General features: G+C 35.4%; 1 protein-coding gene and 1 pseudogene across 1 annotated transcript; one reads left to right on the plus strand and one right to left on the minus strand.

Moving 5' to 3' along the window:
* Window positions 1-483: 483 nt before the first annotated feature.
* On the minus strand, window positions 484-4,129 carry LOC131624598 (nuclear transcription factor Y subunit B-10-like; annotated as a pseudogene).
* Window positions 4,130-11,075: 6,946 nt separating this feature from the next.
* LOC131597702 (uncharacterized) lies at window positions 11,076-11,495 on the plus strand. The gene has a single exon (XM_058870382.1). It carries the CDS (start codon window positions 11,076-11,078, stop codon window positions 11,493-11,495), a length of 420 nt encoding a protein of 139 aa, XP_058726365.1.
* The last annotated feature ends 1,524 nt before the right edge of the window (window positions 11,496-13,019 follow it).

Raw genomic sequence — 13,019 nt, forward strand, 5'->3', positions numbered from 1 at the left:
CAGTATTTAAATTTATTAAAATAAACTTTTTAAATTGGTTTTCTTCTTATGTCATATTTTATTATAATATAATATTTTGAATTTTAATGGTTATTTTCTCATTTCTTTAAAGTAATAATTTTTTTTGTTAAAGAATAATGATTAAACCGTTTTAGAATGTGGAAGATGAGAATATGGAGGAATAAATGTTTGTAAAAAGTAACCCTTATGGTCTCACAGAACCGCTTTTGATCGTGAAGGAAAAACTAATAGGAAAATGAAATATTTAAGAAATAAATGGGGATATTTGTTTGGAAAGCCATGTGGCTTATTTTTTGATCGGAAAAGGTTTTTTTTTATTACAAAGAGGGTCAAGGGCCCAAGGAAAGAAAGACTAAGGAGGGAAAAGCCTAGCAGAGGACACCCCACGAGCATCCTCAACTAAAAACCTAGAGATACAATCAGGAGGAGAGTTATAAATCAAAATCTCTGAGTCAGAATTACATCCAACAGAAGCAAGAGTGTCAGCACACCTATTAGTTTCTCTAACCGATTGAACAATAGAAACACCTTCCAGCTTAGCCATAAGAACTTTAATCTTGTCAAGGATCACCACACAACCAACATGCTTAGATCGGCCACTCTCAACCGCTTCCACCACCATAGTAGCGTCAATATTTATCTCCACTTTAAGATAGCCAAGAGCTAAAGAAAGTTTTAACCCTTCAAACACTCCCCATAACTCTGCCATAAATGGAGTGCATGTTCCCAAGCTCTTAGAAAAACCACCTAACCAATCTCCAAGGTGATTGCAAATTAAACCTCCACAGCCAGCCACTTTGTTGTCTCTACAAGCACCATCCGAATTTATCTTAACCCAATACTTGCGCAGAGGACACCAAGAAGCATTCCGATCACTATTTAAGTTAACAATCTCGTACTTCACCATCACGCTTGTCTGCTCATACTCGTTTACCTTCTATTTAAGTTGTGACATCAAAGTGGATGAGCATGGGGATTAAAGCTGCATTGGACCTGAAACAGATGAAAATTTTATTTATACCTAAATGAATAGAAATTCAAAACATATTAGAATATAATCCAAATCATGAAATGTGAAACAAATATTCAGAGAAAACAAGTGTATAGAAGCTTAAAAAAGAATAGACTGGAGAAAATTGCTTCCCATACTTTGACAATCATTCACATGCTCCTAAACATATGGTTTTAATCCATGAATACCTTAACATTTTTTTCACTCAAGAAATAGAAACATTGCACTGCAGCTAAAACCAAAATTGATCGTATCCTTTACTGCAGAGAAAATGGCACTTGAAAATAATAGACAAAGTTTTACTTAACACTTGCCTACAATTACTATGAGTGCTCAGACTGTATTTAAAACAGAACAAACCAAACATCATCTAAACAATGTTTAAAAGAAAGATTCACAATAATAAACAAACCTAATTTAACATACTACCAATTACCATATTATCATCATAAGTAAAATATCTAAGAGTACATCTACAAAACTAAAACGGTTCATAAAGGTCACCAAACCAAGGGTTCTACTCACGTCATGCAGTATTTTCCTTGCTGCAGTACCCATTGTAAGTTACAAACTTGTAATATTAGTTAACCAAGAGCACCATTAATTGACCTGAAAAATGCAACAATCAATTTTTCAGTAAATAATAATCAAGGAGTAAAAGTATTCAAATTGGTATCACAACCCATGCTCAATATCACATTGTTAGCAGTACCTCATAAAATCATCTCATTGTTATACATTGTTAATGAGTACACTCAATAAAGAAGCATTGATGCAGTTTCTGTACACTCAATAAAGAAGCACTAATGCAGCAAATGAACATATTTTTGAACCACAATTATGAATTAAAAGAGCTAAAAAACTCTAATGCAAGCATCAATGGGTAGGAAACATCTCTATTATAAATGTGTGTCATGCAACCATAAAATCTAAAACCTTTTGGCTTATTAGTTCAAGCTCTGAAGCAAAATTCTCCATTTGAGCACTCCCATATGTTTCGCCTTGTAGATTGATTTATCCCAGCTGTAATTGATTTACACCATTTCCCAAATATCAAGAGCCATTAGTTTAGTAGTCAAAGTTATATTGGAAAAATGATGGCGTTATAAACACGGACGCAATTGAAGAATCCGAACGCATGAGTTCATTGCATAGAGTCTAAGCACTAAACCATACTTGTTCCCTATAGCTCATCAACAGTCCATGGGTTATACCATACAACTGACTATCGAACAATCACAGTGTGTCTAACAGCTTTGTAGCATCATCATATGAATTGCAGCAGCTGCATCACAATCGATCAAATTATATAGTTTCAGATTGGTTATATATAATTCAAGATAACATAAAGAATAAATTTCAAAGTATCTACCTGCATGCATTCAAAAAGAATGAAAATGTGACAACATTAGGCTTAGTGTGCAGCTCATGCATTTTTTGGAAGAGCCAAAATATACAGTGTAGGTCTTGTCTTCCGCTCCTAAGTTTCTTTATGTAACCAGCTTTTTTAGAAACAAGTTGCTAAAACATCTTCTAGATTCGTTCCTCCCCCATCAACAAAATCTGGATTCTCCTTAACCGAATTGTCTTCGCCGCCACCACTTTCCTCAATTCCCAAACCAGGGTTAGATTAAATTGATTTTTATAAGCTTTAGCTTTTTCAAACGCAGGCGTTACAGGATCAATAGGACCAATTTTTGTAGCTTCAATGGAAATAATAACTTCAGAAGATTCATCATTGTCGGGGTTCTTAACACAACTCAACTTCGAAGATATAGGTTTTGTTTGAAGAAGCATCACCATAAATCCCATGTTTGTTTTTTGTTTCATCGGCAACGAAGAGAACCATGAAGATGAAGAATATAATAAGGAGGCCATTAGAAAAGTTAAAAGAATAATAATAATATTAAAAATAACTTGCAATATCCTCATAATAGCAATAAAAGCCTTAAACCTTTCCCTCAGAGCACTTTTCTACACGCCATAAGAAAACCCGCCACTCCCGTGTAACCTTCATCTCGCAAACAATACAAAACCCTAACCCAGGTTGCTCTCTGATAGCTAGTAGCAGCCTGTCGGAACTTCCCAATAAATTATGGCGACCATCTAACCTTTTGAACAATATAGTGAATATTGGTCATAATAAACAAATGACTCAAAGAAGCATCCTTATAATGCCAAGAACACAAGACTGGTAAATACCTACAAAAGGACTTTAAGGAATTCTCTATTTGAGATAATTAGCCAGTCTGGCAAGAACAGTTGAACCTTTATACGCACATAACATTTAAGAATATGATCATCAAAATCAACCTAACAATCGTGGAATCGATTTTTACAAAACTGATTCTCAAATTTTTTTTGTCGCTTAAATTAACCGCTTCTGAATTCCTTCCCTCTTTAAATATTGTCAGAGGACCTGATTCTCATTTATTTTCAAGGGGGGCCAAAAAAGCTTGTAAAGTAAAATCCCAAAAAATTGAAAAATAGTAAACTGAAATAGAATTTACCTCTATGTAACTCGTAAGGTAAATATTAAGAGGATCAATATAATCCTCAAAACCTAACGTCGCCATCGCCCAAAGCAAATCATCATCGTTAATCGTCTTCATCTTCTCTCTCTGACACTTATCAAAGGCCCTACCCAATTTCAATCCAAACAAATCAAAATCACAATCTATTCACTGTACGAATCAAAGAGAAAAAGAAAATCAAACACACTCGTTGGTGATGAAGTTGATGAACTCAGAGATGCATTCCTGAACAGTCTCTTTAGCATCCTTCGCGATTTTATCATTAGCATGGTATTCGCAATAGGAAGAAACCTATCCTGCCCGCGGATGTTAGAGCGCGGACTGTGATCACCGCTCTCGTGGCTTCCACCGCCAGAACTCGCCGGAGCGTCGGACATATCGTCGAAACCCTAACAAACATAGGAAAACTAAAACGCTAGAGAGAGAAAGAGTGTTGTGATATAATATTATTTTGATATTTTCATATGTTTTGTTGAAATTGCAGAAACATTTATGCATTGAAAACAAAAATGTTTGCATTGAGAGTATACAGGAAACGAAAGGTTTGCATTGAAAATAAATGTTACAATTAATATCTATTTAGAAAATTAACTAATAGGGTTAACTAATATGAAATTGGAAAATAAAGAATCTGCCAATAATAATAATAATAATTGATTCTTTCGGATTCCCAAAACTGAATAATCATACAAATAAATATAACTAAAAAATATATAAAATAAAATAAAATTTTAAAAATATAAAGAAGTAATTAGAATTTACTATAAATAGAATGGAAAGAAATTGTTAAAAAGCCTAAGGGAGTGACACTTGGCAAACTCGCCAAAGTATTCCTTTTGCTTTATTATATTAAATAGATATATTGCATACACACTCATTTTCCTGCATGTATGTATGCAACGTGACATCATTATGAACGGGTGTCATTATGAATGTTATCATTATGATTATTTATGATTAGTGCAACGTTATCATTATGAACGAGTGTGTGAAAGTTTAATGTGTTCACCGTATGCATGTGACGTTACATTCCATTTCAAATAAAATAAATAAATTTAATTCAATTTTCCATAATTATAATTTAAAGATTTGACATTTTAAATGATTCTATTGAGACTAAAAATTACCAAAGTGACCCTTCTTTTATGGATTTGATCATGAGATGTTGAATGTTAGTGTGTATGTTTATACATGTGAGTATTGATTTTTCCAAAGAAAATGTCAATATTTGATAGTATTTATATATACACATGTGATGATAAATATGTGATGATTACAAGGTTTTAGATGTGAATAATAAATCAATCCAAAGATAGTTTTATTATTTGACATACATTATTGTCAATATTTGATCATTAGAACAAGAGTATCACTAGCAATTAATACTATTGTCCAAAGACATTTATGTAGATGTTTTGATTGGCTGCATTTTGTGGTAAAACATTCATGTGTATTCTGTTGTCTTGACTAAGGTCATGACATGTGGTGTGTAGTGTTAAAGGTTATGCAGGTTCTGGTTGTGTAAGCTAATACATGCTGTGAGTTGGATGTCATGCTCGACGTCATGACATCAGTGTTTGATAGCAGTAGCTGCTACATTTTCTATTCTATTTCTATTATGTTTCCTTATTTATCTCAGTCTTTATTTTGGGAAACTAAAGATTGTGATGATTGTACATCAGTAATAGAACAAATCATGGGGTGTCTTTTTGGCACCCTGATATGTGAGAAGCAGAGAATTGAAGTGAAGAATACTGTTTAGCTGACACGCGCCTGCTGAGCTGGAATATAAAGATTCAGTAAGTACTCAAATGATGCAGAATATTCTATGGAATATTATGCAATCCTATGTGGCGCAGGTTTAAAGGTCAAGAGAATCAAGATTAGAATATTCGAGAATTATGCAGTTTCTAATCATGGAGATAAATTAGGAAACTTATGATTGAAGACCTTGTTTTTAGCAGAAAGTTTTCTGTGATTTGTAGCAGCAAATAATGTTGTGATTGTAAGCCCAAGTCCAGTTGGGAATAGGTTATAAATAGGAAACTTTGTAACCTAGTTTTGAAAGCTAGCCGGCGTTTAGAAAGATGTAACCATTAGGGTTAGCCGTGTAGGTGAACCTCCCGGTTTGTGGGAATGTCACTGATTTGTGCCTCGAAGCCTGTAGGTAAGAGGTTTGTTTTATTCACTCAGAAGTTGTAAAGCAATGAGTGGAGTTGTGTGCTTGGAGGAAGCTTTGAAGCAACTCTAAGATATGTTTATTTGTGTGCTTTGAATGTTGGTAATTAAGCCGTCGATGCAGTGGCTGAGTTGTTGACTGCTAGACATCATTGCTATGATTGGGAGTGGAATGGAGATATTCCATATCTAGGGAGAACCTAGGTAGAGGGGTCATTGGGTAGTGATTAAGTGAGGAGTTGTAAACTGGGAGTTTAGCTCTGAATTGATACTGCTAATAGTGGACTTCATCCCTGGCTTGGTATGCCCCCAGAGTAGGTTGATTGAACCGAACTGGGTGAACAATTCTGTTGTGTTGTTTATGTTTCTGCATTGTTTATTTGTAAGTTCAGTTTTTGGATGTCATAACATCGTGCATGACATCAGTGTGTGATTTAATGACTGTGCTAACACAGAATCTCTGCTAAGCAGATTTGTTAATGTTAACTGAACTGATATGGGATCCCAACACTTCCAGACTTCTGGATGTTAGAAGTAATAAAAAATTGGGGGATCTGTATGTACTGCCTCAGCTAAGCTGATGACAGACCAGATGTCACGACATCGTATATGACATCTGGGTTCTGTCTTACCAGAATTTCAATTGGTATCAGAGCAGGCATCCTGTCTGTTTCTGGATGAGATCCATGGGAGATACTTTCTGGTTGTTGGAGGTAGTTGATTGTTTGAACATTCATGTTCATATTGAATGGTCCCTAGAAGTGGAGGATGGACCTATGTGTGGAAGACTGGACCAAACTGACCATAACAGGTGTATTCTCTTGGCAAGGGAAGATGGTGTTACTGATATCCAAATGATTCATGCGGGAGTGAAGAATTTGGGGTGTTTTATTCAGCATATAGCAGGGTACAGAGAAGAAGATTGTCAAAACCTTCATGCGGGAGTGAAGTTAATGATAAGGTATTCTTTGTGCTTATCTGTTTCTTTCTGGTCAGAATATTGGTTAGGTCTTGTTGTGTTGCTTGAAGAAGAAGCAAGCATATCGTTGGATTGTTCAGCTGCAATTCTTGGATGTCATGCTTACAACTGGTTCTGGGAGTAAGCATTGTGTAATCTCTGTTGATATATGGCTATTTTCTGCTGCATAGCATCTGATGCATAATCCTATCTTTGAAAGAAGATCTCTAGGGTCATATGGTTTTCAACAGAATTTGTAGCAGATTGTTCTCAACTTTAGTACAAGTGTCAAAGATACTTGAAATCTTTTCTCAAGTCCACTCATAAAGGCATGGTTATTGAGGTTGAAGAGGTTCAAATGATCAGTGTTCCTCATATTCATCTGCAAAGTTGTTTGATGATCTTCAAGATTGTCAAGAATTGTGTGTTCCAAGAAGAAGGAACTGATGGCATACTGGTATGCAGCTACCAGTTGAAGAACAGATGTTCTGGTGCTAAACTTATGTAGTGTGAGTACATTTGTTTGGAACCTACTCCTGATCTGGAAGAGGAGACATCTGCTTTTTGTGTTGATTGGTCAGAATACAATCAATTGAACCTTCCATCCCAAATGTTAGTTTATTTCAGGCATAAGCTTATAGGAGTTGGAAGAAGAGCTCAGTGTAAGTGAAAGGATTCATTCAGGTTTTCTTTTCAAGACCTCTATGAAAATCCAAAGATGAGCTTGTATCTGGTATGTCCTTTTGATCAAAGGAACCAGATGTGTGAATTGTTTTCTTAACCATAGAACAGTTAGTGTTGAAAACTGAATACTGTGTATCGTGCATAGTGAAATATGGTTTTGAATATTGTGTGATGATTCAAGGGAGTCAGATTACTGTGTGGAATCTGAGGTATTTACAGGAGTTATGTCATAAGTGAATCTGTTCCAGAAACCTTGTTGAGATATGGCATATATTATCCCTTAATCATGAATGATGTGTAGCTGACTGATGCAAAGGTTATTGTTTTAGGCCTGAGGTTTATTGAGGATAAATTTTAGTTGTTTTCCGCTGCATGGTATCTCTGTTAACCATGGTTTATGTAAGTATAGTATCCTCAACTAGTGTATGAAGTATGTATAGGTATAACTCATGGAGTTAGTTTCCTCTAGTAGGGATGTTGTATAATGAGACTTTTATGTACAATGCATGGATAAGCTGTGTGGAGTTTCCATGATTGCTTGTTTGAGGGGGAGATTTGGTTAACCTCCCCACGTCTGATTCAGCCTTGTGTTTAGTTGGCTATTGAACGGTGTCACATGGGTTCTGGTTGTTGTGTGACACATTTGTAAGGAAAGATTCATCTCTCTCTTTCCTAAGGGTGAATCTAACTGGGAAAGGATTTAAGATCAATTGTTATTTGTGCAAAGTACAAGTATTTAATTGATTATCCTTGGAAGTTCAAGATAACTGATGTTCTTAACGATGTTGGAACATCTCTTCTTCAAGACCATGTACAGGAAGGATAGTGCAATTGTTTTAAGATCTATCTCTTTGGTGGCAGCAGAAGCATATGATCACTGAAAAAGGTTTCCTGGCAAGAAACATGTTCAGCTTTGGAGTGCACAAGAAGAAGAAGACATCATAATCTTGATGGTGGTTACTTGGATCAGTTTATTTCTGATCTAGGTAAGGAAGTGCATTGGCTAATGCACACTGTGAAGTCAAGAACAAGTGGCAGTATTCTTGACATCATGGAAATAGCTTTGCTCAAGGAAGTGGCATCCTTGGTACAGCTAGAGGATTAGTCTCTAACTAGTCCTTCTGATGACTCATGCATCAGAGTGTCTGATGTTGTTGGAAAAGAAGCAGGGATTCATAAAAGTGTGAGCTTGGATGACATAACTGCATAACTGCAGGATGGAGGTTGCGTACTCAAACTTTGTTTCACAATCAGGTATATGAGAGCATTGAACTCTGGTTCTGTAAAGGGAGGAAGTTCTTTCAAGTGGCAGAAGAAGGAGCTGAATTCAACAGCTAGATGTTAAAACACAATGTGTTGACATTTGGTTCATCTCAGAAGTGGGTTCGAAGGATCAAGATAATCAACATATGGCAGCTGATTATTCTTGAGGATAGTCTTAGACAAATTACTTTTGGGCAGAAGAGTAATAAGTTTAAGACAAAAAGGAGGTGTTTTCTATTCACATCTTGGAGCTTGTGGTAGAAGTTATGAGCTATCTATGAAAGAGTGCATCTTGTAATATAGATCTCCCATTGTGGGTGACTTATTGTATTCTAATCAAGCTGGTGGCGAAGTGGTATCTAAAGATTATCAGATGGTGTTTTTTGTGTGTGTCGTGGTCATGTCATGCAGAGTAACTTTTAAGGGGGAGCTGTACGTTGCTTTGGCAACATTTATGGCCAAACAGGGGGAGAAGAGATTGTCACCCCAGATCATATTGAACAAGTTATTTCTATTCATGGTATGTGATAGTGTAGCTTGTGGAACTTATTCAGCAGGTCTGATGTTTTGATGTGCTTTAGCAATTCTGCATAACTGGTAGTTTGCTAGTTGTTTTTGTGCTGCTGTGATGACAAGATGTTTTAGCCAAAAATTTGCCAAAGGGGGAGATTGTAGATGTTTTGATTGGCTGCATTTTGTGGTAAAACATTCATGTGTATTCTGTTGTCTTGACTAAGGTCATGACATGTGGTGTGTAGTGTTAAAGGTTATGCAGGTTCTGGTTGTGTAAGCTAATACATGCTGTGAGTTGGATGTCATGCTCGACGTCATGACATCAGTGTTTGACAGCAGTAGCTGCTACATTTTCTATTCTATTTCTATTATGTTTCCTTATTTATCTCAGTCTTTATTTTGGGAAACTAAAGATTGTGATGATTGTACATCAGTAATAGAACAAATCATGGGCTGTCTTTTTGGCACCCTGATATGTGAGAAGCAGAGAATTGAAGTGAAGAATACTGTTTGCTGTGATTTATGCAGAACAGGTACAACATCAAGATGTTCTATGGAATGTCACGACATGCTCTGTGACATCAGTATTTGACAGCAGTTACTGTTATATTTAGCTGACACGCGCCTGCTGAGCTGGAATATAAAGATTCAGTAAGTACTCAAAAGATGCAGAATATTCTATGGAATATTATGCAATCCTATGTGGCGCAGGTTTAAAGGTCAAGAGAATCAAGATTAGAATATTCGAGAATTATGCAGTTTCTAATCATGGAGATAAATTAGGAAACTTATGATTGAAGACCTTGTTTTTAGCAGAAAGTTTTCTGTGATTTGTAACAGCAAATAATGTTGTGATTGTAAGCCCAAGTCCAGTTGGGAATAGGTTATAAATAGGAAACTTTGTAACCTAGTTTTGAAAGCTAGCCGGCGTTTAGAAAGATGTAACCATTAGGGTTAGCCGTGTAGGTGAACCTCCCGGTTTGTGGGAAGGTCACTGATTTGTGCCTCGAAGCCTGTAGGTAAGAGGTTTGTTTTATTCACTCAGAAGTTGTAAAGCAATGAGTGGAGTTGTGTGCTTGGAGGAAGCTTTGAAGCAACTCTAAGATATGTTTATTTGTGTGCTTTGAATGTTGGTAATTAAGCCGTCGATGCAGTGGCTGAGTTGTTGACTGCTAGACATCATTGCTATGATTGGGAGTGGAATGGAGATATTCCATATCTAGGGAGAACCTAGGTAGAGGGGTCATTGGGTAGTGATTAAGTGAGGAGTTGTAAACTGGGAGTTTAGCTCTGAATTGATACTGCTAATAGTGGACTTCATCCCTGGCTTGGTATGCCCCCAGAGTAGGTTGATTGAACCGAACTGGGTGAACAATTCTGTTGTGTTGTTTATGTTTCTGCATTGTTTATTTGTAAGTTCAGTTTGGATGTCATAACATCGTGCATGACATCAGTGTGTGATTTAATGACTGTGCTAACACAGAATCTCTGCTAAGCAGATTTGTTAATGTTAACTGAACTGATATGGGATCCCAACACTTCCAGACTTCTGGATGTTAGAAGTAATAAAAAATTGGGGGATCTGTATGTACTGCCTCAGCTAAGCTGATGACAGACCAGATGTCACGACATCGTATATGACATCTGGGTTCTGTCTTACCAGAATTTCAATTTATATTAATGTTGCACTAGATATTTTGAAATTAATTATGATATTATTTGAACATATATTATTTGAGTTTATTTATGATTGATTATGTGAGCATATTTATATTATTTTAGTTTGTTTTCTTTACAGTTAATATTACTACTATATCCGCTAACATGAATTCCGTCCCGGTCCTTAATGGTGCAAACTTTAAGGATTGGAAGGAGAACATTTTAATTGTTCTTGGCTGCATGGATCTTGAGGATGGAGCAGCCCCCTTCTCCCACAGATACCCCTGAGAAAAGGAAAAATTATGAGAAGTGGGACCGCTCCAATCGCATGAGTCTTATGATCATAAAGCGTGGCATTTCAGAGACATTTAAGGGTACTATATCTGAAGAAATAACAAGTGCCAAAGACTTCCTTGCTGAAATTGAAAAGCGCTTTGCTAAAAGTGATAAGGCGGAAACAAGCACCTTCCTTCAAAGCTTGATTTCTATAAAGTATAAAGGCAAAGGAAACATAAGAGAGTATATTATGGAAATGTATAACATTGCTTCCAAACTTAAGGCACTAAAACTTGATTTGTCGGACGACTTACTAGTGCATTTGGTGTTAATATCTCTTCCTGAACAATTTGGTCAATTTAAGATAAGCTATAATTGTCAGAAGGAGAGAGGATGAAGCAAGAAAGGACATGGAGTGCTCACTTGGCAAGTCCCTCTAAAAGCAAGGGCAAAAGGAAGAAATATAAGGATGTAAAGAATGAAGCTGATGAGGGTCCAATACAAAAGAAGCAAAATAAGGGTAATGGTTGTTTCTTTTGTAAAATGACTGGACATGCAAAGAAGGAATGTGCCAAGTATCACGCATGGCGTACAAAGAAAGGTATGTTTCTTACTTTGGTCTGTTATGAGGTAATTTTAGCTTCAGTACCAAGAAACGCGTGGTGGTTAGACTCCGGTGCTACTACTAACATTAGTGTTTCAATGCAGGGTTGCCTGAGTTACCGAAAGTCAAATGATGCTGAAAGATGCATTTATGTGGGAGATGGAAAGTCGGTAGAAGTATAGGCAATAGGGCATTTTAGGTTGTTATTAAGTACTGGTTATTATTTGGATTTAATGGATACTTTTGTTGTACAGTCTTTTAGACGAAATTTAGTTTCTATTTCTTCATTGAACAAATTTGGTTATCATTGTACATTTGGAAATAATAAAGTTAGTTTATCTATTCATTCAAATATTGTTGGATCTGGTACTCTTATTGCATATGATAATCTATATTTACTTGATACTTATGCTTCTTATAATGAAACCTTGAATGTGGAATCACGTGGTACTAAGCGTAAAATAAAAAACACAAATTCAGGAATACTGTGGCACAAACGTCTAGGTCACATCTCTAAAAATAGAGTTGAGCGACTTGTGTCTAATGGGATCCTAGATTCCATTGACTTAACATACTTTAATGTTGGTGTTGAGTGCATTAAAGGAAAAAAATTTATAATAATTTGTAAAATGAGAAATATTTTGTATTACAGTTTTTATGGTTTACCTTCGTATTAAGCAACAATGTCGGTTAAAAGATATGGTTAATATTATTTTTTATTTGTTCAGTAAATTGAGGGACACACTTTTTAATTATTTAATCTATATATATTTTTTTTATGATTTGGATGATATATTTTTATTGATAGTTTTAGAAACAACATATTTATTTTTATTTATAAACATTACAGATTTTAAATTGTATATTTCTATAGAATTTGAACTATGATTATTGAGATCTATTATATATGACTAAATTAGATTAATACATGAATATCACATGTTTTATCATATAAATAGTTTATATTAAAATTAAATTTACATAAAAAATTACCGTTAATATTTTCACTAGTTAACACAATAGAAAAAACGAATAAACGGATACGGAGATGCCCGTCTGAAACTTAAACTTGCGCAGGCTTAAACAAATTTCTGGCTCCGCCGCTAATCTAGGCTTAGCCCCTTGAAGGGTGGGGCTTTGTTATACGGGTTTTTTCTCTACTATTGTTTTTGTTGACCTTTTAGTTTTTGGTTTCTTGTATGATATCTTGTTTTATTTCTTTGTTTTTTTTTAGTGTCTTCAGTTAGGTACGTCTTGTGATATTTGAATAATCATGTCTCTTGTATTTTTCTTCTATACTTTTATATATTTTGTCAT

Source organism: Vicia villosa, linkage group LG1 (assembly GCF_029867415.1).
Source record: "Vicia villosa cultivar HV-30 ecotype Madison, WI linkage group LG1, Vvil1.0, whole genome shotgun sequence".
Classification (NCBI taxonomy): Eukaryota; Viridiplantae; Streptophyta; class Magnoliopsida; order Fabales; family Fabaceae; genus Vicia; species Vicia villosa.

Coding starts and splice junctions, on each gene's coding strand:
- LOC131597702 (XM_058870382.1), top strand. CDS start 11,076: ATGGAGCAGCCCCCTTCTCCCACAGATACCCCTGAGAAAAGGAAAAAT.